Source organism: Lepisosteus oculatus, chromosome 5 (genome assembly GCF_040954835.1).
Source record: "Lepisosteus oculatus isolate fLepOcu1 chromosome 5, fLepOcu1.hap2, whole genome shotgun sequence".
NCBI lineage: Eukaryota > Metazoa > Chordata > Actinopteri > Semionotiformes > Lepisosteidae > Lepisosteus > Lepisosteus oculatus.
The window spans coordinates 58503282-58527387 of NC_090700.1; the positions used below are offsets into that span (position 1 = coordinate 58503282).

The following is a 24106-nucleotide window of genomic DNA, read 5'->3' on the forward strand; positions in this document are numbered from 1 at the left end:
TTTATCTGACTAGCAGATCATTTAACTGGATAGCATAATTGAAATTGTCTGGTATTGCCAAAAGCAAAGGTTTTCAAACTGCAGTCTTTATTAGCTCTGTGCAACTCAGACATTTGTCACATCAAGTGCTGCTTTTGAAATAAAAAACACAATTTGCGCAAACTTTTCATTAGGTCTCGGGTTGCCTGAAGTGTCACTTTCTAGAATAGGAAACAATCAGAAAAGTGCCCCAAGGATGCAAGGTATTTTTCAAACTAATGGTGACAGCAAAATTCTTATAGAATGACTAAGCATGCTCTGTGGTTATTGTTTTTAAACTTAAGCTGCTATACAATGATGGTTACAGTACATTTGAAAACATTTTTTTAAATTTTTAATAATTTGAATACAACTAACTGATAGAGAGTTCCTTTATTAAGAGGATAAGCCAAAACAATAAAAATAAATAAACTTTGTAGACTGATCATGCACTAAAAAGTTTTTGCAATTTATGCTATTAAATAACCATGAAATACTTCTGTATAAAAGAAACAAAAATAGCCTTATATATTGTAGAGCAGTTCAATAATTACAATGTCCATTTATGTCTAGAGGTTAGAAATCTCTTTTTAAAATGGTGTTTTACGTTTTGTAAAAGTTTCTGATTTTTTTCTAGAAAGAAACGTTGCTACATGTGATAAGTGCCTTCATACGTCTGCGAATATATATCTTCCTGTCATAAAATATTCTGAATAGGCTTTTTTTTTCTTCCATTAGACACACAGGTGTACTAGAAATTTTTGTGTGCAATTTACTTTACAAACACTCACCTAACACCTAACGTATGAAAACTGTAGCTTGTGTTGTGTCTGTTGTGGTTATGGTTAAGTTAAAAACAACAGAGTGATATTTGCATGTTTTCATCTAGAATAGGAAATTCATACTCATGCTGTGAAGTACTAGTGTTATAACACTTCTGATTAAAAAGTCAAAACAATTGGTTGGAAAAAAGTAACCCTGACTGACTACACAATTTTTCTTTTTAAATGTTACTGGTATTTTATGGCCCATGTTCCTCTTGTTTTTAACGAACATTAGTGACGCTTAAAGAACATAGGATCTCAGCCATATTGTTAAACTCAAATCTAATGTTTAGATAAAATTACTGCGAACTATTTCTAGTCAGACTTAAAGCCAGGGTGATATCTGTCATCCTGAATTCACAATGCAAGTGCAGTACTGACCTTAGTTGAGTGAGTCATGATAACACTGGCCAGCTTGGTTTTTGTCTAGCACAGAGGTTCCCAGTCCTGGTCCTGAAGTTTTAATAGCTTAATTCCTTAATTGAAGCATTAAAGAGGAGTAGCATTTTTATATGTTGGGCTTAGATTGAATCAGCATTAATAAGTGCATTTCAAACTACAGTGAAAGTAAAATGTATACAGTAACATGTAAAACTAGATGAAATTTCCAGGTGTGCGCAGTGCCATATTCTGCGATTCAGAACAAGGCAACAGATGTTCATGTGAGGTGAAGGTGTGAGGTGTGAGGCCCTATGACATTGTAAAGAAGCAAGCTTGTGAATACCTCGCTTTTAATCCAATAGAAATATTGCCGACAAATCGAGATGGTTTTGCCGACAAATACTACTTGTTAACTCTGCATGCAGATCATGTTGGAACATTACAGCAGTGAAATGTCTCCTGCACAACTCGTACTGATTTGCTCTTACATCACATTAACATTAGTCACTGCAGGGACTAGTGAGCAGGAAGGGCCGCTTCACGTTGCAATTCTCGTGAACTCTCGCTCTCGCCTGTGGTGAGACTAGGGGTTTGCGAAAACAATGACATCCATACAGGAGTTTCAAAAAGTTCACGATTTTGTGCTTAATTTGTACAATTGTGTCATACCATCAATTGATTTATTTTGTTACTGAGATTTAATACCTGGTCTGAGAAATTGGGGCTGCAGTTCCCCTTTAATTGAACTATTTAAACTAGTTACTTGGTTTAAACATTTGCAAGTTTTTTTTCTACTCTGAAGCTTGTGGTTTTGCTGTACCAATGAAATACAAGGCAACCACCACCATTTTTAAAAACTGAAAACAATCAAACAGTTCAAATCAGTCCAATTTGAGACCCAGACACGTAATAAGGTCAAGATTGGGGTCCTCTGGGCTATTAAATTTCTTTAGCAAACATATTGCCAATTGTACGGAAAATGTAACAGATGTTTCAATATAAGCAGAGTCACAGCTAAACCACTCTTTTGTGGCACTTGTAAAGCATGGTCTGTTGATATTATGACTTGAATAGGAAAGTCTTTTCATTTTTTCACAACAGGTTCAGATTCTCTCCGTTTTCTGACAAGCGAGGTCAAGTTTATTTTCTCGACAACCGTGATCAACAAAGGATTACAGAAAATATTTTAAGAGGTTCTCATAATGAAATCCAAAAAGACTAAATGTGTTTTGATACTGACAATTGCAATAAATTGAGTGCATTTTGACACGGCATGCATACTATATTCACGTCTCGCGATTGGAAGCCTTACAGTACTGGAGTGAATCTTTAGTTTTTTGTATCTTGTGTAAAAGAGGTCACTGATCTCCATTGGCCCTTCTGTGTTTCACCTATTCTGACCACAGGCTTGTAGACACTCAGTAGTGCTGCAGGCAGAGCGCACTAAGGGCTGTGAAGTGTAGGCAGTGACAGTGGGGCAAGTGCTCTCCGCTCACACACAGTAACCTCAAAACGATGAATAGAGAAGATAATGCTTTCATCCACTGTCTCAACAATGACAGGCAATTAAAAAGATAATTAGCAAATTGCTATAGCAGGGCCAGGTTGTGGCGACACGCTTTTTATTAAAAAAAAACAAGAATCTGCAGTGACATTTGTTTGTTGTTCCTTTTATTATTATCATTCCTCAAGCAAGTGTCGAGTCGTCAACACGGCTTTGGTCTCTGTGCCGCCCCTGCAGTACTTTCAGCAGGCTGTTGGCAGTTGTTTCTGATCTCACCCTTCCTCCCGGGCTGTCTCCAGCTGTCTGACTAAGCTCTAGTTTTTCCCTACAGTGTCTCCTCAGTGACTGTACACTGGACATGTCCTCCACCCTTCTCTCTTCACTGCCTACTTGTAGCGTCCTACACCATAATATGCCTTTGGCTCTGTAAGGCAAAAAAATGTTAAATATGTATTACAACTTCTGTCTTCGCGTTTGGAAGCCAATGGAAATGATCAGTTTAAAGACACAGATCTAAATGTCCTTTTCAGAGGTATTGTGGCGCATACCTGACAGTCCTGACCCTATCACTTCAACTCCTGCAGGAAGTCCTTCAGCTCTAAGTGTACAGTGGCTGTGATAAAAATAGCTGTGCGGTGTGTCACGTCGACTTCCTGTATGCTCTGTATGTGTTTAGCATTTGTAATTGAGAGACACAGGCCCACTATATTTCCTTTTGCTCTTCCTCGTCAGACGCATTAATCCGTCTTTTGCTTTTTCCACTGACATGACATGTTAACGTTCATTTTCTGTGCTGTAAGGAAGAGTCTGCATGTGCTCGCTTACTCTGGAAGCTGGCTAATGGTTGAATCTGCGCTGCAGACATTACTGGTGAAGCCCGAGCTCTGATGAATGCTTCACTTAGTGCTTTCCATTGATTCATTTTTCAATAAACGTATTTACATTCGGTTATGATTTCTATTGATTAGTTTAAGAAAGATTGGCAGCTCAAAGAGATATTGAAATTGGCTTTCCAGGATATGATTTCCATGTAAGAGACTGCAGGAACAGCAAATATTTTGCCTTTTTTGTTTTGCAGGATATTGAGCAAAATAACAGGATACATAAGAGTGTCTTGTTTCTATTACACAAGTGCTAATCAATTCTTTTTGTTTGCATTCAGTTTGAGGCCTTGATTGGCTCAAGCTGTTTTGACAGTTCTGTTCTCAGTCACTGTTTAGGTGTTGGTTTGTCATTGGTCAAGTGTTTCATTTGTTTCTTCTATATAGTCAGGACTGTGATCATAGCTGACCTGTGGCAATAGATTTTCTAACTGTAACTGATTGATTTAAATGTGATAGCACAAAGGGGACTGCCTATTGTTGTGAAGGAGATAAATTCTCTTTAGTTGATATCTTAAGCAACATTGAGACAAATGTCTATTTCTCATATAATCAAACCTATTGATTGCAATGGATAGTACCGAGTCTGGGCTTAATAATAAAACAAATGTATTTTTAGCCTCAGAGGTCAATTTCCTGAATGAAAAAGACTTGAAGAACAAACTGAGAATACCATTGCTGTTTAATTTGTATGTACATACTAACATTTCCTTTTGAGTAACCTGACCCTGAACTGAAAAATTGAACTTTTATAACATCATTTTCAATAGAATTTTTTGAGGACAGTCAATTTTAGTTTTGTAAAGGTTTAGTCATTTCATTAAAAAAAAGCTTTGACTGGACAGACTAAAGGTTTTTTATATGTTTATTCTTATGTCATTTTTGATCATACTTTTATTGTATATTGTATATATTATACTGTCCTTCCTGATATAGCAAAATATAGACACTTTGATCTAGTGTCTGCTTCTCTGAAATTGTGCTCAAACCCCATCATGTTTCTGATTTGTGTTTTTCAGGCCTCATCAGAGACCACCTTGTGAACATTCGCTCTCATACCACAGAACTAAAATGACCAGCACAGGCTCAGACACAAACATGTCCATTAGGAGGTTATCGCAGAAACCACAGTGAAAAGTTATAAAAAAAACGTGAGTACAATATGTGCTAATTCTTTCCTATTTTGGATGTTTACTGTGGTATTGCAATTTAATTTTTTCCCCATGGTCTTACTGTATATAACTGCATCTTGTGGCTTTTATATTGTATACCACATTTTTTTAAGCATCATGGGGGCATTCTCTAGCAAAATGCTACCATGTTCAATTATGTGGAGATTGCTAAGTGCCATGGAAAAAGAAATATATAGGAAAGATCTCTTATTCTTACTTTAACAACAAAGTAAAGAAGTAGCTTGAAGGATTTTTTTTCTGGTGATTTATAACTCAAGCCCTGCTCACTCACTGGGTCTGTAACTGTAGGAGACACTGCTCATAAAGTACAGTACCTATCAGCAGGTACTCACGTGTCAACTTCCTAAAAAGACAGTTAAACATCTGATGTGGAACATTTAATTTTACTTCTAAGATGGACATTTGGAATTTGGAATTAAGTAATCATGTTGTGATCTAAGAAGTTATGGAAAACAAGTACCTGAAATTCTTCCTAAAACTACATTGATTGTGTACCCTCACTCTTAGTGACATGCTGAAAACTGATGTATTTTTAATGGCCCTAGTTGCTCTGGGCTGCTGATAGTGCTGTATCAAGTACTTTCTCCTGAAAAACAGTGAAATCTGAATCTAACTTGTCTGAGGAAACAAGGAATTTCCACTTATCTGCTAATGCCAAAAATGTAATTTAAGTGAACTATAATAAAAAGACAGGTTGTAAAATTAACTCAGGATAAAGCTGTACTCATGTTATAGTTCTTGGATAGATAGAAGGCAGGGATATTTTGTAGGTTCTCGTAGGTTTGCCTAATTCAGTATTTTAACTTGATTGACAGGGAAGTGGATTTCTGTCAGGTTTCCATTTTTGCATTTCTTTGTCATTCTTTTTATGAAAACATCAGTGGTCAGGCTGATGGTTTCCAAGGACATCAGGTGCTCTAGGGATGCCTGAGCAGTCCATATTTGATTTGAAAGGGTATGAGTGAGAGTAGACAGACAAGATCGCCTATCGATAAGGCTGGCTGTGTTATCCTTGGGTGATTACTGAAGCAAGCAGAATGTAGAATTATCGATTATTTCTGCACTGCAGAGGTCCTGTCTACTCTGTGCTGGGTTTTGTGATAAACTTCTTAAATGCTTCTTAAATATATTCATTTAGGAAACAATGGAGAAAATGAAAAATGGAAGTTTCTCTCTGTGGTCTTTTCCCAAGCCATCTGGAAATTGTAGCCAATCATTTTTCTGTTATTCAATATCTTAACCTGTTTAACGATCTCGCAGCTCATGGGACAAGCTGCTGACGGGGAGCTGTATAGGAGAATCCCAATTTATGGGCAAAAGGTGGATGAAACCCAGGGGAAATACGGGCAGCACGCTGACAGGGGATGGTGGTGTAACAGGCGAAGCAGAGATCACAGGTGAGCAGGCAGGGATACAGCTCCACAGACAGGCAGCCGAGCAGCGGTTGTGGAGCTGCAGGCTCACTGCAGAGGTGGAGACTAGCAACAGCACTAAGGGCAAACCGAGAGAGATGGTCAGGCAGGAGTGAAGTCATCACGCTGGAGAAAGCCTCAGAATGCAGGTGATCTGGGTCGAACATAGGGAAGACATAAAAAAAGCCAGGGGGAGATCTGGGAATTGTGGTCAAGACAGCAAAGTGAGGATTCCAAACCAAAGCTCAGGAGACAAAGCTAGGGAGCAAGCTTGGGATCACAGAAGCTCAGATTCCTGGCTTTATGACAGGGCCCAGAGCAGAGTCTGAACAGTCCTTATACATCCCCCAATCACCCGGACAGGCAAGATGGTGACTGCCCCCAGGTGATCTGGGTCTCCTGTCAGATTGTTTCCATGGCAACCGGCGCTGAGTGACAGGTGGGTGGCACGAGTGACAGCCCGGTTGCCACGGCAATGCAAGGTCTTCCCAAAGAGCAGCTTCTGGGGTGAGCCCGGCACTCTTTTGTGTTGTTTTGGGAGAAGAGCACTATACTTTGCTTAGTCTTAGTCATAGATCGTTTCCTTTTTTGCTTTTTTGTATTCCTATGAAAATTACGTGAAAAGGAAACTCTGAGCTGGATTGGAGACCATTAGTAGGAAACAAATCAGGGTTATGTTCCCTCTGTAAATACTCTAGCTATAGGCCAGTGGTTCCCAGTCCTGGCCTCAGTGCCCCACAGACCTGCTGGATTTCATTCTATACCACCTGAATTAAATAAATGAAGCTTACGTGATCCAAGAAGTTCCAATTTAATGTTTGCGTTTTGTTTCAAGTTTTTCTCGAAAAGAATAGGGGTGTTACCCTGGCATCCTGGCCAAATTTTCCCATTGGCCTTTATCAATCATGGCCTCCTAATCTATGAACTGGCTCCATCACTCTGCTCTCCTCCCCACTGAGAGCTGATGTGTGGTGAGAGTTCTGGCGCACTGTGGCTGCTGTCACATCATCCAGGTGGGGCTGCACACTGGTGGGGGTGGAGGGGAGTCCCCATTACCTGTCAAGCGCTTTGAGTGGAATATTATTATTATTAAAATCAATGAACAATCAATGATTGTATAACTGAGGGCTCCACAAGGACAAAAACCAAATTGGTGTGGGTCACCAGTACTGAGATTGGGACGCACTGCTATAGGTTTTGGGAATTCTTTTTAGAATCCATTTTTTTTGTGCTAAAATCAGTAGATGGCATGAAAAGTTAATCTTTTTTTAACATGAATCATTTCACCTATTTTGTGTGTAGAAATTGTGGCCACTCATCCAACCTTCTGAAAAGATACAAAGATACAGAGTTTAAGTCAAAAACTGTCCTTTGTAAAGAATGTCAATATTTCAGTTGTATTTTCTGCATACTTGAATGATTAGATCCATCTAGTTCATCAGTGTAGAATTTCACTGATTTTTCAGCTCAAGGTTTGACTTCTTTCTTTAGCTACTGTGGTGAAATGGAGAGACTTGCTTTAAGAGAATCCTTTGTACACCTCTTTGCTGGTGTAGCATTATCAACAGCTACTAATTATAAAGAGCAGCTTATTTTTGATTCAGCTTATTATTGGCTCTGTGGCTAAGGATCCACACCTGTGGCTGGAAGGTTGCTGGTTCTTATCCTGCGGACGGCAGAGGAATCCTACTCTGTTGGGCCCCTGAGCAAGGCCCTTAACCCCAACTGCTCCAGGGGCGCTGTACAATGGCTGACCCTGTGCTCTGACCCCATGCTTCTCTCCCTGTCTGTGTGTCTCATGGAGAGCAAGTTGGGGTATGCGAAAAGACAAATTCCTAATGCAAGAAATTGTAAAGGGTTAATAAAGTGATGTTATTATGTTGTTATTATTATTATTATTATTATTATTATTATTAATATTATTATTATTATTATTATTATTATTATTATTATTATTATTATTATTATTATTATTATTACTTTTCTTGACAGATTGCATTTGTGGCTTTAATAAGGTATAGCCATTCAGCTATAATACATGTGCAGCTGGACTTTGCGTTGCTTTTCTACTGTAGCTAAATGTTCAGCATCACACAGAAGACCAGCTGTTTTCTCCACATCAAAACTAGTGGCACCAACACTCAGATTATTAACGTATTAAAAGTGGAGACATCAATGGTACCGACAGGATAATGAGTCATTCCTTGATAAGATAAATCATATTTCCCCACATATTTTTTCACCTGTTTGCTTGAATCAAGTGTTTCATTTCATTGTTTTGAACTTGTGACTAATAAAAGCCTCAATGCACAACGTCTGTGTTAATGTGGAATTTTTTGATAGAACTGGCACTTTTTAAACCTTGCAAGGGGAACCTTTCCCCATTTCATTTTGCAGACGTACAACGAGTGCCCTATTCAAGCTCATTTGATGTGATTTTTCCATTCAGTAGCTTTTTTGTCCAGTACGTTTCGGGGAATCAAATCATCAGACATACTTTTATTTTCTTACACCTTGCTCTTGCTTTCTCCAAAGACGAAAACCAAGTCTATTTGCTGTGGTGTGAACATTGAAGAAATTTGATTTTGGAAAATGCAAGAAGAGAGTTATCTAAAATTGTATTCTCAGTATAATTTATCATGACGGGGAAATCCATATTTGAAGTTTAAAAAAGAAATCTTAAACAGAGGACTATGTTATATGTTCCCAGTCTGTTTTCCTTTCCAGTGCAATTTTGTGCCTTTTAGAATGTCCTTCTGATGTCTAAAAAATCTGTCATGTGCCGTGTTTCCAAAACGTATAAAATATTTAACTGTTTTGCAACGTAAGAAGTTATAAATGAGCTGTTCTGCCCATACCCTACCTCGTTTGGTTGCTCGTAGCTGATGAAGATCATTTTCTTTAACGTGTTTTCCTAAAATGCACAACATTTCGTACAGTAAACCGGAGGTCAGTGCAAACCGACACACTATACTGTTTCTTTTTGTAAAGAAGTGTTTCATTTTGGAAAAGAAAATGTGAAATGTTTCTCTGCATCAAGTAATTATGTAACTAATTGGAAAATTAAATTGGATTATTCTGGTTTGAGAGAAGTACAATTCTGAGACTATTGTTGGTCATTTTGGCAAGACAACTAACAGTTGGGGCTGATAAAGAGATGTTGGATATTATTGGAAACCTGGTAGAAGAGGGACACATACATTACATGTTAAAAAAATTCCAGTGTAGCTGTCAAGTAATACCAATTCCTTAATTATAGAGTCCAGTCATGAATCAGATATTTAAAGAGCTGACTGGGTCTTGCAATGGTATGGATTTGTAGGACTGGTATTTATGTAGCAATGTGACAGGGGATAAGCCTTTCACTCACTTATTCTGACCTTCTTTAGAATTCACCACAGAAAAACATGTTTTGGAAGGAGAGTAGAAACTGGTGGGAGTTTTTTCTCCTAGTCGAATTCCTTAGTTATTCTGATTCTGCCTTTTTAGTTGCATTACATAATAAAGTAAGAATGTGTTTTCCCCAGACAAAACTGTTGAGTTATGTAAACATCCTTAAGTTTGATGACTAGTCAAGGCTAGTCACAGCAAATATCCAGATTTCAAACTGAGCTATCCTTAAAAACCTATCTGTATTATCTGTATTAAATATATGTAACAATAATATTGCAAATACAAATGGCTTTTGCCTATTTTTACCTTGATAACCATCTTTCTAACTGTCAATTGCACATGGCTTTCTTGAAATGAGGATGGTTTTGTCAGTAGCTATACTTTTTGTATATTCCATATCCAAAGCCTTGAGAAATGGAAAGGGAATTAATTAATCAGTATATGATCCAACTATTGGGAAACATGGGAAATTCTACCAGAATGGACAGGGCCCCTCTTTCCTATAGTATTGATTTGGACTGCATTTTTCATGTCTTTTTTTATGCACAATACAGGCCATCCTTCAGATAAACGGTGAAAGAAATAATACATGATAAGAAGTAATTTAATACAAGAGATGGGTTCTGTGCCTGTAGTAGTCTGCAACTAGATAAAGTAAGGCTTTGATAAAACAAAATCCACTGGATTCACTGCTTTTGAAATATGGATGGAGGCCTCAAATCATACATTAGGATTTTCAACCTCCTCTATCAGTCCCAGAGCTGTAGCAGGACTCTTATATAGATTCAAATTGCTTTGATCTTAATTTTAAATCTGTTTTAATTCAGCTGTCTCACCCAAAGGCTGTAAGTGTAGCATTGCCTTGGACTTCCCTTTAATAGGTAGAGTGCTTTCTTTTTTAATGTTGCTGAAAGACATCGCAAAATGAATAGAAAGATGGGAGTTTTTGATATGTGGGTCAAATGAACCAGAATGGTGATTTCAAATGCAGCACTTTGTTATAAATTATGCATAAGCTAAAGTATTAATAATTATTTTTCCTTGCTAAAAATGTTATTCTGTTCTGTATTAACATGTAAACGCCATTAAGGGATAATATTTTATATTAATTTCATTTTTTTTAGGTAAAAGTCTTGCCTTTCTGTTTGCTTTTTTTTTTAACTCCTTTAAAGAGTTGTTTGTGGGAAACTGAAATTTTTCACATTTCTCAACATACCCCTTAATAATATCTATGAATCCCATATTTCTCTAATAATAATTTATTTTTTATTTTTGATAATTCACTTGAATGGTTTTCCTATTTATTTCGGAAGGAAAAACAGTTTTTTTCTTATTGTTTTGACAGAACCCAGTATTTATGTATTTGTTTTTCCATAAGTGAGCTGAGACCATTTGCTGGACAGTGAAGACAAGACTTTATTTTAAGGCAGCATGACAGCATTGCTACCTTACAACTCTTGTGTTGCTGCAAAACTTACTTAGGATATGTGAACTGATTTGGTGGAGCAAACAGTTTGTCAGCTGTAAATATCTTATATGTGTCTTATACATGATGTGTGAATACACTGTTAAACTTTGTAATAAACTAATTATATATACACATTGGCTATACAGTACATGATAAGTGCAAGTATGCTAGTCTTTAAGGAAAGGTATATACCCTGTTATATTCATCTGAAAGATTTTGTCACCAAATAATTATATGAAGCTATAAAGGAATCAGAAGAATCATTAAGATAAACCAGAGAATTTAGAAGCCAATTGAATCTTGGATTAGAATACTAAAAACAAAACTGAAAAGCTGTTTGCATAACCATGGAGTCGGATTCAATGTGTTTTACTGGTTTTTAGCTCTAGAACTATCTCGGTGATAAATAGCAATTGTGATTAAAACAGAATTTTTGCTGTTTTTTTTTTTGTAGATTTGGTGTATAGCTACAGTAACTCAGAACAGTTTATTATCACCTCTTAAGCAGTTTTATGCGATTATAGCATTATTTGTATCCGCTGCTATTATTACACAACATAATTTTACATGCCAGCATTTGTAATATTGACTATTGTAATATACCAACATTAAGTCCATAAATCCCCACATACACAACATACAAAAGCAGCTGTCTGAGATGGAGCATTTCAGGACATGTCCTTTCCCTATCTGAGAATCCTGTCAGTTGAGTCTAATTGTTTCAAAATGTTGGTGGGCTCTGCTTCATGTCCTTTTTTGCTTGCAAATAAAACAAAAATCCTTTTCATTGGCAGATGTCCATGTCAGACAACAGGATGCCGTGCATGTGTTGTGAATTTCAGCCAGGCATGCTGCACTGTGATAAGTAAAGCCTCTGAGAAGAAAACACAATTTTGTCAAACGGGCTTTGATCTGAGGGAGCTGGAAGAATTTTTTTTCCCTTTTTCTCCGATGCATTAAAAATGAGCAGCAAGCGTTAAAAAGGGCAGCAGTGTGGAGTGGTGGTTTGGGTTCTGGATTTGTAACTGGAAGGTTGGGGGTTCGAATTTCTGTTACAGCACTGTTGTACCGTTGTACCGTTGAACAAGACACTTCACCAGACCAGTAAAATACCCAGCTGTATAAATGGGTGAAATGTACATCCCTTAAGATAAAAGTGCCAGCAATAAATCAGTAAGCAGATGAGATGTTTTATTAACGATAAAACAAATTTGATTTCTTAAATGTCACGTAAGGAGACTTTTTTGGCTAGCTATTGCAGGTCTTACTCTTAAGGTGGATATTCTCTTGTTTGCAGCAAGAATTCAATTTCTGGTTTGGTGAGAAACATGAGTCCTCACACTTGTCACTTGTCTGTACACTGTCACGACAAAGAGTTTTTTACTGACCAAAATGTTTTTCTAAGCATGGAAGTATAGTGTCTCTGTACTACACTTGCTGTGGAGCAGCAGTTGTGAAGTTACTGCACAAGACTGTGTGTTAGTGTTTTTAAATCTATGAAGAGGGATTCTGAAATTAATTAATTTAGCTGTCACTTTTATCCAAAGCAGGTTAAATAAGTTCAGGAGGGTAGCTGCGTCAGCATGCGTAGGCTGCAAAGGAACAAGTAAGAGAGAAAACACAACGTTTCAGCCGTGGAGCCTTCTTCAGGTGTCAAGGCTTCACGGCTGAAACATTGTGTTTTCTTTCTTCTTTTTTTCAGCAGGGAATAAACCTATTACTTGTTCCTTTGCAGGTTAAATAAGTATCTCAATATACAGCCTCAGCAATCTGAGTGATGTACCTTGCACAAGGGTATAAGATACAGAATTTGAACCCAGAACCTAATTACGAGTTCAGAGTCCTAACCGCTACTCCAGAATGCCACCTCAACTACTTTACCTTTGTAATAATTGGTCCTTTCATATCTCTGAAATATAAGATTGGGAGAATATTCACCCAGAAATTACTCTGAACTAACATTTCCAAACAGATCAATAGGATCAATTCAAATAACATTTCCACATATTTCTTTGACCTGTGGATGCACTAGCCCACAACATAAAAAAACGTAAGGTTGCTATTGAACATACAGCAGCATGTGTATCTAAGATACAAAATGGACAAAGCTGTTTTTTCTATTTTTAAACAATGCCGATGATTACATTTGAAATGTACATTTGAAAGTAGTTTTGATTGAACTATGCAGAAGAAATCCACGATGTCATTCCATACCTTTTTGCTTCTTGTGATAAACTACAGGTCAGAGCATACTCTCAATATTTAACAAAACGTGCAAACATGCTAGCATTAATAAAGATTTTTAAAGTCTAATTAGTTCATATGAAAATACTGTAAATAAGATCCTTTGGTAGGTGGGGCTTTTTTCCAAGGGTATTTGAAGTTCAGAGTCTTTCTACTGAATGAGCTCGTCATTTGTCCCTGGTGCTGTCTAATTAATCACTTCTAACCACTCGCATATACTTCCAATATTTAGCGTCTGTCCATATTGTACTGTGTATAACCAACATTATTTAATAAAGGGTAAAATACCTCTTCTAATGCTTTTTCTGGAAAACATCCAAGATAAATTCTAATCAGCCACAGTACTTTAGAGAGGGAGAAAATATTTTTATGTTTCAGTTGTGTAATGAATGATAAAATAATACCCTATCAAGCACTGGATCATGCAGAGTAGATTCATACTTTGAAGTATTTAAAGCATGCCTCTGCTATAATGAAAATCAAAGAAGTATAGGTTATATACTGTAACTTCTGCAATAATGTTTTGTCACATGTTTGTTTGTCTTGTTTAAGTAACATTCTAGAAACAGAGTATAAACCTGTTATTAATGATATTACAGACAGTCCTAAAAATACATAAATCAATACAAAATACAGAAAATACCCATAAATAAGGGATAGGTTGTTGACACTGGTTAGTGTACCTGTATGACAACTGTAAGCCAAGTAGCCAGTGGACAATCAACTGTTTAAAAAGGAAAGAAAACAAAGAGATAAAAACACAACAGAAAGAAGTAAAACACGATGGACCGTCTCACTGGTGTTGTGGTTCGAGTAGCTGTGAATGCTCTTGCTCTCTAGGACATGAGTCATTATCACACACTAGTGGAATTGTTAGTCTCCTCAGCTAGAGGATGGTACAAAATGCTGACAGTAAGCTTCTGAATACACATTGCATTGCTCTGCGCGTGGAACAAGTGGCTCACTTGACAAAGGAAACTTTACTTCCTACTGAGCACGAAGAGGTCACCTCGTGAAATAGTTTTTTTCTTTTTCTTTTTCCATTGAGAGGATCAGTGTCATTCTCAGAGGGGCATGGGTTAAGAGGCTCTCCTCACTTAGTTTCTGGCTGGTTGCAGAGTAACAGGTGCTTGGTGGATTCAGGTAAAGGGCTGTTTTCCTTGAGATTAGCATTCTGATGGCTGCTTTTGCTTTCATTAATGCAAATAAGAAGTGTGCTTCCTGCGGTGTTTTCAACAACACCAGTGGATGGAAAATATCTTAAAATGGGCCCATGTATTCATCTTGAGCAGATAACTGCAAGGCGAAATGCTGTGGGCTCACTTCTAACAGAATCATAGGACCATGTCTCTGCTTTATTGGCCAAGCGTCTATCGGGGGGAGTTACAGTATGTGTTAACAGACATTTTAATTTTGCTCTATTCGTTGTTTGTGCTTGTGCATGAGCCCCTTTAGGTAGTTCATTTTGTTTATTTTCTGTGTTTTTATTCTGTTCCTCCTTCAGAAAATGACGTTGAGCACAAAAAGGGGCACTTTTTTTTACTTTCTTCTTAAAGCGTTCACTGGTCAGGTTGTTGTTATTTGGGAATAGTATTGAAAATTGTTTTTATTTGAAAATTGTATTTTTGAAACATGGTTATCTGTACATTTGTTTTGCCTCCAGCTCTGTGAGGAACAAGACACTTGATGACAAGTGATGTTTCTTACTGGATTTATTGCTGCCTCTACATGTGACCCTAACAGAATGAGAGGTTTTCCTTCTGTGCTACATTCCTGATTCTAGCTCTCCTGCTCTGTTGTGTGAGCAATACCATAGAGCATGTTCTCTGTTTCACATTTATTCAGGGAATAAGTAGTCAATTTAAATTGCGTTAAAGTATTATTATATTGAGAAAGTGCGTTTTATTACATAACTGTCCTTTATGCATTTTCAGAATGCATTTTATAGATTTATACTCACATTGCTTTACATGGTATTTACAGTATCTACCCATTTAAGAATCATTAACAATAGTGAACAGCTGTTTGGAACATTGATTTATGTTCTTTAGGCTTTTCATGTTAACTTTTAAAATTGAGAATGAGTAATCAAATAAACCACATGTATGCTTGGACTGAACAGCAGCCCTAATGAACTATGATGATGAATCACAAATCTTAGCTCTTAAGTTCCCTTTTCCTTCCTCACTGGTTATAGTAACTACACTACTGGTGTACGTGCGGCTAAGGCAAAACAAATGGTTCTCGAGTGATTCCCTCTCTCAGTCAAGTGTCCTTGTGTTTCCAGATGAGAGATTAAAAGCCTGGCGACGACGAAGGGTTCTGCTGCAGCCTGGGCAGCACATCCACATGATCACATGACTCTTGATATGGACGCGGTCCTGTCAGACTTTGTTCGGTCCACAGGGGCAGAACCGGGTCTGGCAAGAGACCTGCTGGAAGGTAAGGAAGCTGATTCTTGGACGATTTGCGGTGTCACAGAAGCATAATGAGCTTGTGGTTGTACAAAATTGCTTTCTTTTGCTACGAATGGGAACAGGAAGGTCCTTTTCCAGTTATAGGTGTGTACTGTTGTATAAACAAATTCTTGTAGCATTGTTGCCAACTCTGATTTGTCCTCTGTGTTGTTTTTTTTTTGGTGGTATGAATCTTACATACCATGGCCTTGACACAATACAAGGTTCTTGTGTACCTTTCGTGAAACTTCAGAAAATACTTGTCTGAATTCTGTGTAAGGGTTGTACAAGTCCAGAAGTATTAGAGCGAAGCTAGAGGATCGTTTATAGTCCTTGCACTTACTAGATGCAGTAGATGCAGTCTTTTTTCTCAACTGTTTTTTATTCTTTTCGATTCCTGTAAGTAGAGCACATAGCTTTCTATGGATCTGGAAATAGTAAGACTGCATTCCTATAGATCCATCTGTATCCTGACAAGAAGTTAAACCACTGCAAAGATTGTTTGCATAAAACCAGAGTTTTTTGAACACCAGAAATTAATCTGTAGAATGTTAAGTGTTTAAGCTAATGACTAAATAAGGACATACTCATCTTCTTATTTCCAGCTTGTATCACCAAATCAAGACTCGTATTCCTACTTTATATCTTGTGAGATATTTTTTAAATATTAAGTAACAAAGACATGTTGAAGTTTGTTTTCTACAGATCTAATGGATCAACACACTTTATCCTTTTATGTTTTCCCTCAGAGTTTATTAGGTGTGGTGATGGTACATAGGTGATGGTAAATATTTTTAATTTAAAGATGGTTATTTGAAGACGGTGGTACAGACGGAGGCTGTTATTTTGCATATGAACTGTTACGCTCCAATTATCAGAGAAACCTCCAGACTCAGTTTTGCCTTGAGTGGAAAAGACAATTAGATTCTACGGCTAGTTTAATGAAGTTTCCAAAGTGAATCTCCTGGATCTTGTTATTGTCTGTAGCACTGTTTGGCAGCTTTAAAGTTTTCCTTCAGATGTTTTGTGTTTAACTCCTTGTTCCTGAGTTTACCGTTGTCTTCTAAAAAAAAATAAAAATTGTACAGTGAAGAATCATGAAAAATGAATTGATGCTAGTGGGCAGACACATATTATAGCAACAAATAGTAACACCAAGCGAAAGTGTACAGTAAACAGGTTACATACATATACATACATGTACATATATACAGTACGTACAGAAGTCTGTTTAACCATAGACTCTTTTTCTGCTTAATGGTGTTGTGAAACATAGTGCTAAATCATATTTACATTCCATAATTCTCAATGGCTGCTTGCTCTAAAAGAACACACCATATCCTGGAAGAGCTTTCCTTGTATGTATAGTGGATTATGTTTCATTTAGATTGTTATTTTGTGGCAGTGGAATTAATAAGAAATGTGTTTTTAGTCTATATTTGCCTAAATGCCCAGGGTGAAAGGTTTTTATCCATTATCCAATGTCGAGTTATCCATTTAGATGCATTTTAGTGGCATCTTTATTTCTCCTGTCTTCCTGATAGACATCTGATTGACATTTTCTCTGTGATAATTTGGCCCACACGTAGCAGAAAACTTTAAAAGAATGGTGAGCCAGACTGTTCAGCACTACTGAACCTATAAGACTTACTGTATGTGGGTTTCTGAAACGGTAAGCTATAGTCTATGTGTCATGTGTTTGGAAGAGAACCTGTGAATCATAGTTAAGCACTGTTTTATTAATGGAATGTTCATGGACACATATGACTGACATTTAGACATGTTTCCCAATGAACTGTAGATGGATTGAGTGACTCATACACACTAGGCATTAAATGCATGCTTAATATGCATTTGTTTTCCATGAGATTAAATTTACCCAATTTTTTATATCTGTAGATTTGATTTCTTCACAGAAAAAAAAACACTTTACGTTGCAGGTGTATTTAAAAAGTAGCTGTAAAAAGTCTAAGACAGACTTTCTAACAAGACATATAAAAATTGATCCAATCTATGGAAAAATAGCAAATCTGTAAATGTATCTTACGTGGTATTCCAGGTCTTTAATAAAATAGGTCATTTTCTCCATTAAAAGTCTTTTGTGTAACTTCACCACTGTTCAGTCTTTAAAAATAAAGAGCGATTTGTGGTAAACTTCCCTTCGCTAGATATGAAGGAGAAATATTGTGACAAGCTAATTTAATGCAAAGTAAATTTATAAATAATTTTGATATTTCTTGTTTGTTGGTTTTGAGTGTCTCTTATAATATTGTATCTGAAAACAGTGAATCCTGTCACAAGAGGTGTTTTGAAATATAAAAATATAAAAATATAAAATATAAAATATAAAAATCACTTGTGAACGACTGTAGGTCTTCATGCTACACATTTATGAGAATTGATCCATAGAATACCCTGTAATAACAAACCCAGAGACAAACTGTACTTTTAAATAGCTGGTTTGGGGTGTGACATGACAGGATTTTTTAAAATAGGCATCTCCAAACCAACAGGCACACCAAACACACAGCTGTAAAGTTGTAATCACCAGTGCCTTGATTCACATTGTAAGGCAAAAATCAAAACACCACAACCAAATAAATCAAAAGAGAAGCCTAAGCTCTTTTGAGCTCCTTCTAAGTCCCAACCATCACGGCTGAGCAGCAGGTACACTGCTTACCAGTCTCCAAGTGAACAGTTCTCACCAGTAATTGGTTGATGATAATATAACCTATTGGATATAACGATGACATTAAGTACAAGAGACTCTAGGACAAAACAAAAAAATAAATTAGCCATGATCGCTGAAATGAATGGCTAAAATCAAGTTTTTCTTCAGCTGATTACCACACCAGGCACAGGTTCAAGTGTCTAGGGTATGATTATAACATACAGGCCTTGCATTTGCAAATACTGAATATACGGTACAGTAATGCTTCTGTTTTCTCACTTTCTTTGGCATGCATCAAAAGTGTTTTGATTTTGATGATTTATTAGATATAGCAGTGTCTCATGTCTCATCGCTGTTTTTTTTTTTTGGTTAATTCTGCTTAAGGAATAAGGTACAGTATAACTCTGTGTCAAAGTTTGAGATGGATGAAAAACCAAGGTCTCTTATACATGTGCTATACCGGCTTGTAATTATCATTGACATCACTTCTTGAAAAGCCGTACTGTACATCCCATAGTAAGCCTGTCTATTTTGTTCCAACTCAACCCATTCCCCAGCTTTGCAGCTACTTCCTGGTTAATACTTCTGTCTCTATGGGGCTCCTTTCATCCTGGTCCTGTGGCCAGGTGGTTGGTCCTCAGCCAATTGGGTTAAGCCACTGCTTATACCTAACTCCTCAATAAACATTCCTTGATGCATTTTCTTATTTGATGATGTTATTCCTCTTGAATTAAAATTACAGCTCTGAAATGGAGATAACAGTGTGTGTATATATAATCTATATTTAGTATAAACAGCACAAAACCTATCGCATTATGCGTCATGTTTAAGTTTGCTTATTATGTTATGGAAGGACAATTTTTTAAATTTCAATTTGAAATGAAAGATCTGTTATGTTTCACATGCAACAGCCTACATCTAGCTTGTCTTGGTTTCCTGTATTGTTTTCAATAAGATGTATTTCATTTGATCAGTGTAAGACAGGTGCACACTCAGTGTTCTGTAATGTATATCTGCAGCTTAAAGTGACTTATTCTGGCACCTTTTCAGTGATCCCATTGCTATAAGTACTGGAAAAATGATATACTTTATTTAAACCCTGGCCAGTGTATTTGAGTTAAACATCTGCAAATTATCAGAATGCATTTATACTGTTTTTGGTTACAAAAGGTTACCAAAGTGCTATAAAAGCTTGATAGGGAATTATAAGGAAATATCACTTGTGATACATGCGTCTCAGAAAAAAAAGCAGATAATGGAATGGATGGTATTCAGCAAAATATTTTTGTTTCTAGCCACAGATGCTTTATGGTTAATGAATACGAATCCATATTTTATCTGACATTCAGACTCATTAAACGTAAAGAAAACAAAATGTAATTTAACAAAGTCAGTTGTTTTTGGTTCATTCACGGCATAATTATTTGATTTGATGACATAGATTGTTTTGTCATAGATTGTTAAAACATTGCAGAAAGGTCCTGTATTTTGAAGGCGATGAGTTGATCCTTTCCTCTTGAAGTGAGACACGATGAGGAGTTTTCGGTCATGTTGTTTTACTTGTGTTCATCTGTATTTGAATTATTTTTTTCTCTGTCGTTAAAGCTGTTCATCACGTGCAGAATATGAATGTGCACCGGGCACCCACCCCTCCCTCAAGACCGAAAATGCAAATTATGATTCAAGCTTTCTATTCCCATATGAAATTCCTCATGTCGTTTCTGGAATGAGGCAGGGACGAGGTGGGATTTCAGACATGTTCTGCCCTGCTTTCAGTTTAATAATTAATAATTAATTAATAATTGCTTACACTTATATAACCCTTTTCTGGACACTCCACTCAAAGCGCTTTACAGGTAATGGGGACTCCCCTCCACCACCACCAATGTGCAGCCCCACCTGGATGATGCGACGGCAGCCATAGTGCACCAGAACGCTCACCACACATCAGCTATCAGTGGGGAGGAGAGCAGAGTAATGTAGCCAATTCATAGTTTAACATTTGTTTTCTCCAAAAGCCAGTCAGTTTCTTGTGGTCATGACTGTCTCAGGGAGTGCCAAATTACTAGACAAATTGAGTGCGTTTGTGGTAATGGATGTGAGGCTTCCTTTTCTGTAGGATTCACGGATCAGTGGCGGAATGTCGCTTAAGTTCGGATCAGATTCAGCCTTATTCTCGACCTTGAACAGTTGAGGTATGAGTTCAAGCGCAACACTACAGACAGTAGTGCACAGACCACCAAGTGAACAAGTCTCCTTAAAATATAACCTTTAAATCTTTTCACTTTACGCACCAGCTCATTTTGCCCCTACTGATATGTTTTTCTGCAGTCTAAATGTAGGGAGTCCTTGTTCACAGGGGAAAAGAGCACATATTTATCTAGTGAAGGTGGGACTTGTATTAGCCTTTGAGGAGAATTTTGCCATGTGAGGTGGCTTGCATGAAATGCTTCATTTCTTGGACAAGGATGTTGATGGGCTGCCCTCTAGGGGAAATGGCACTGAAACTACCTTTTGGTGCCGGAGGGGAGGGGGGTTTCTGCTCTGATTCTACTCATTGGGCTTTGGGTGGTCAACCCTCAAGTTATTTACTTCATACTACGGCCAGTACACTTTCTATGGAGATGGACATCATCAGAGTATTGCAACAGTAGACTAGTGTGCCAGGCCAGAGTTCTGAAGAGGCCTGCTTAAGGTCTGGGAAGTTAGTGGGTTGAGGTATTTTATTATCTGATGCTAACAGTTATATTTGTTATATTTTAAAATTAATTTATTGTAGTTGTTAGTTTCCTCTGTGCAGAAAAAGAGAGATTATTCGAGAGATTATTGTCACAATGGTTAAAGAGAGTAAATACTTTAAAACTCGTGAAACGTGACATGGGCCCATGATTCCCCAATAGTCACAGAGAGAAAATGGCTCTGTGTGTCTTAATGGTGGCCATGGTAACGGTTCTTGTGCCAAAATCAGGACATCTGATGGGGAGGATTAATTTGCATTAAACTGAAGGCATCTCCGTATTTATTTTAAAGTAAAACATAATAATTTAATTTAGATTAAACAATTTAATTAGCTTTGAGCATGACTAATCAAGCACAGCATAAAAACGCCTTATCAAAAGACTGCAGTAGCAAAGAGGGAAAGTAGTTCTGTATAAGCTTCGATATTTCTGTAATAAAGTGTTACTGCATTTCTTTAAATAATGTGGACGGTTAAAAACAAAATTACATTATGGTCATAAAACTGTTTAGCAAAATCCTCATTTCTTTTCTAATCAGTTCTATATTACTATGCAAATGGTGCAAAAAATGTTTTCTATGTAGCTGAAGTGAGGCTGTTAGAAATGTCAGCACAATAAATAATGTGGAAGTTTATGATTTTTTATCGATGAAACTCATTTACAGTATAACAGCTTGCAATTAATTGCCACATATAAGCACTCCAGTCTTTATTGAATGTTACATAACAGATGGAAAAAAGATCATCTCCACATAGCAGTAAAGTCTCTTAACTTCAGCCTGTTGTCCTGTCTTCTTCCACCCAACTGGAGTATTTTTAAGCGCTGTGTGATATTTGTAAACACATTCTGAGAGCTGAGTGCGAAAGAGTAGGGTCAGTCTGGAATTACACTGATGCTGAGATTCAGTTTATAAGAAGTCAGCAGCTTTAAAAGACAGTGTTCCAGTAGTCCAAGAACAAAGTGGCCAAGTTGGTATAGATGTAGCAGTTAGGTGCTGTACATTCAGCTGAAAAGATATTTAGTAAATGGAATCAGGATCTGGATGCATGTGAAATTGAGTTCTTTCCAGAGGAGTGGCTGAAAGCATCCTTTGGACTTCCAGAGTGTGCACAACTGAAGGGGCTGTCCTCAGATCGTGTGGGATCTCAGCTTCTCTGGAGTTTTCTGTTTGGACACCCACGTGTGCTCCTAATCGGAATGCAAAACTGAAACACTCTGTGCTCGACAAGATTTCAGCTCAAAGCCCTTTTTTATTTCATACAGTATGTTATTATTCCTTTGCAGTTGTGTGTCACAACATTGATTATCATAAAGGGCGATACTACAAGATACAAGCCTGTTTTGTAAATTGTTTTGTAGCATTTAGACGTGGGTGATCTCAACAACATATGTTAAGTGTTTCTTTTCTGTTGTGTGAACCCCAGTGACATTGCTGTAAATAACAAAAAGGAGTCCAAAAATGTGGGCACACAAAATTTGGTTACTTGTTTTTATAGAAAACAAATTGTAAATATTAAAAATACTCTATTAATACAAGTAAAGAATAAAGAATTAAAAAACAGCAGAAACACTATGACTTCCTTACTCCTGATTGTTACAGTATATTTCACATGATCATGAGTTGCAAAGATGAGTTGATTGCTCAACTTAGATGTAATGGTTTACTGTGGCCTAAAATGACATGCTCGATTTTTATTGCTCCTATGGGTACCTTGATGGACAGTGTGTATGTTGGCTTTTTTATGCTGGGATGTCTGACAGTGATAGCAGTGCAGTCAATTTATTTTATAGGAATAGAACCTGACATGACTCTTCTCAAATGCTATACTATTGAGATGTGACTTGGATGGTAGTCACATGAATATCAGAAGTATTATTTTCCCAACTATCAGTTATGTTTTTACAATTTGTTGAAGTGTATTAGTAATTGGAAAAAAATCACTCCACAGCATAAGAGTGCAGTAGCTTTGTAATTCATCTTTTGTGAAGAGAAGGCATTTAAGGACATGTCAGAATACTGAAGGAGCTGGGGGACATTTCAATAACATTCCTTCAGTCTAAAGAAATCAGACAAGATAATTTAAAATATGAAGATGAAAAAACATTACCCCACAAGTTAAACTGAGATTGAGGGATGGTTATCCTTTGAATTCCTTTGATATAAATGGACAGGCGACAGCTGTGAAAGTTATTAATGTGTCAGAACCGCAATCAGAAGATTAGTTTATTATACAAGGATTAAATTTTTAAAAAATTTCCCCAAAAAAGTAAATTACAGTACATAGAAACTTGTTCTATGTAAGGGGGAGTACATTAGGAGCTATCATTCAAATTGCTGAGTGTATCAAAACAAACAAGCCTTTTGGGAATGTTTCTGTTTAATGTTGTGGTACATTGTTTATTTTGGGTTAAGAGTATATTTTCATATTAGCAATTGTTTTTATGTTTGGAGGTTCTCCTGAAGCTCATGAGATCTGTAGTGTAGTGTCTTTGTTTCATTAGTGTGAAATTGGTGTGCAGTGTCTTCTGTTCACTGTAAGTTGGTGCAATCTGAGAATGGAGCCCCTTTGGCTGAGTAGATCTGAGAAGTTCTCCCTTTTACAGTAGCTGGATTGCAGATCAAAAAGGTAAGAGCCTCAATGTTAGACTATAGGTGTAACATACAGAACTCCAGTGACTGCCACTGGTCCAAAGTGCACTAGCCTAGACCAGGGGGGTCGTTTTCTGTGCTTCTGTTTCTAGAGATGAATTGCCTTTTGTCTGTACAGGTATGTATCAGTATATTTACACAACTGAATGATCAGTTTATGGCACCTCCCTCCCTGACCCACTGACACTGACCCAGTGCACTGACTTCGGCCAGCCCTTAACATTCATTGTTCTCTTGAACAGCGGGGCATGTTGGTTCCTATCTCCCTTGATT

At 37.1% G+C, this 24106-nt stretch overlaps 1 protein-coding gene across 5 annotated transcripts in view; it reads left to right on the forward strand.

Moving 5' to 3' along the window:
* otud7a (OTU deubiquitinase 7A) overlaps positions 1–24106 on the forward strand; it is a 106982-nt gene that overhangs the window by 44593 nt on the left and 38283 nt on the right. For 3 of the 5 annotated variants that reach the window (XM_015343756.2, XM_069190720.1, XM_015343755.2), the window contains 2 exons: positions 4628–4759; positions 15606–15760. In XM_015343756.2, coding sequence (XP_015199242.2) covers positions 15676–15760 — 85 coding nt within the window. In that variant the 5' untranslated portion in view covers positions 4628–4759; positions 15606–15675. Of the gene's footprint in view, positions 1–4627; positions 4760–14313; positions 14462–15605; positions 15761–24106 lie in introns of those variants that run through there. The other 2 variants (XM_015343758.2, XM_015343757.2) reach the window with 2 other exon arrangements.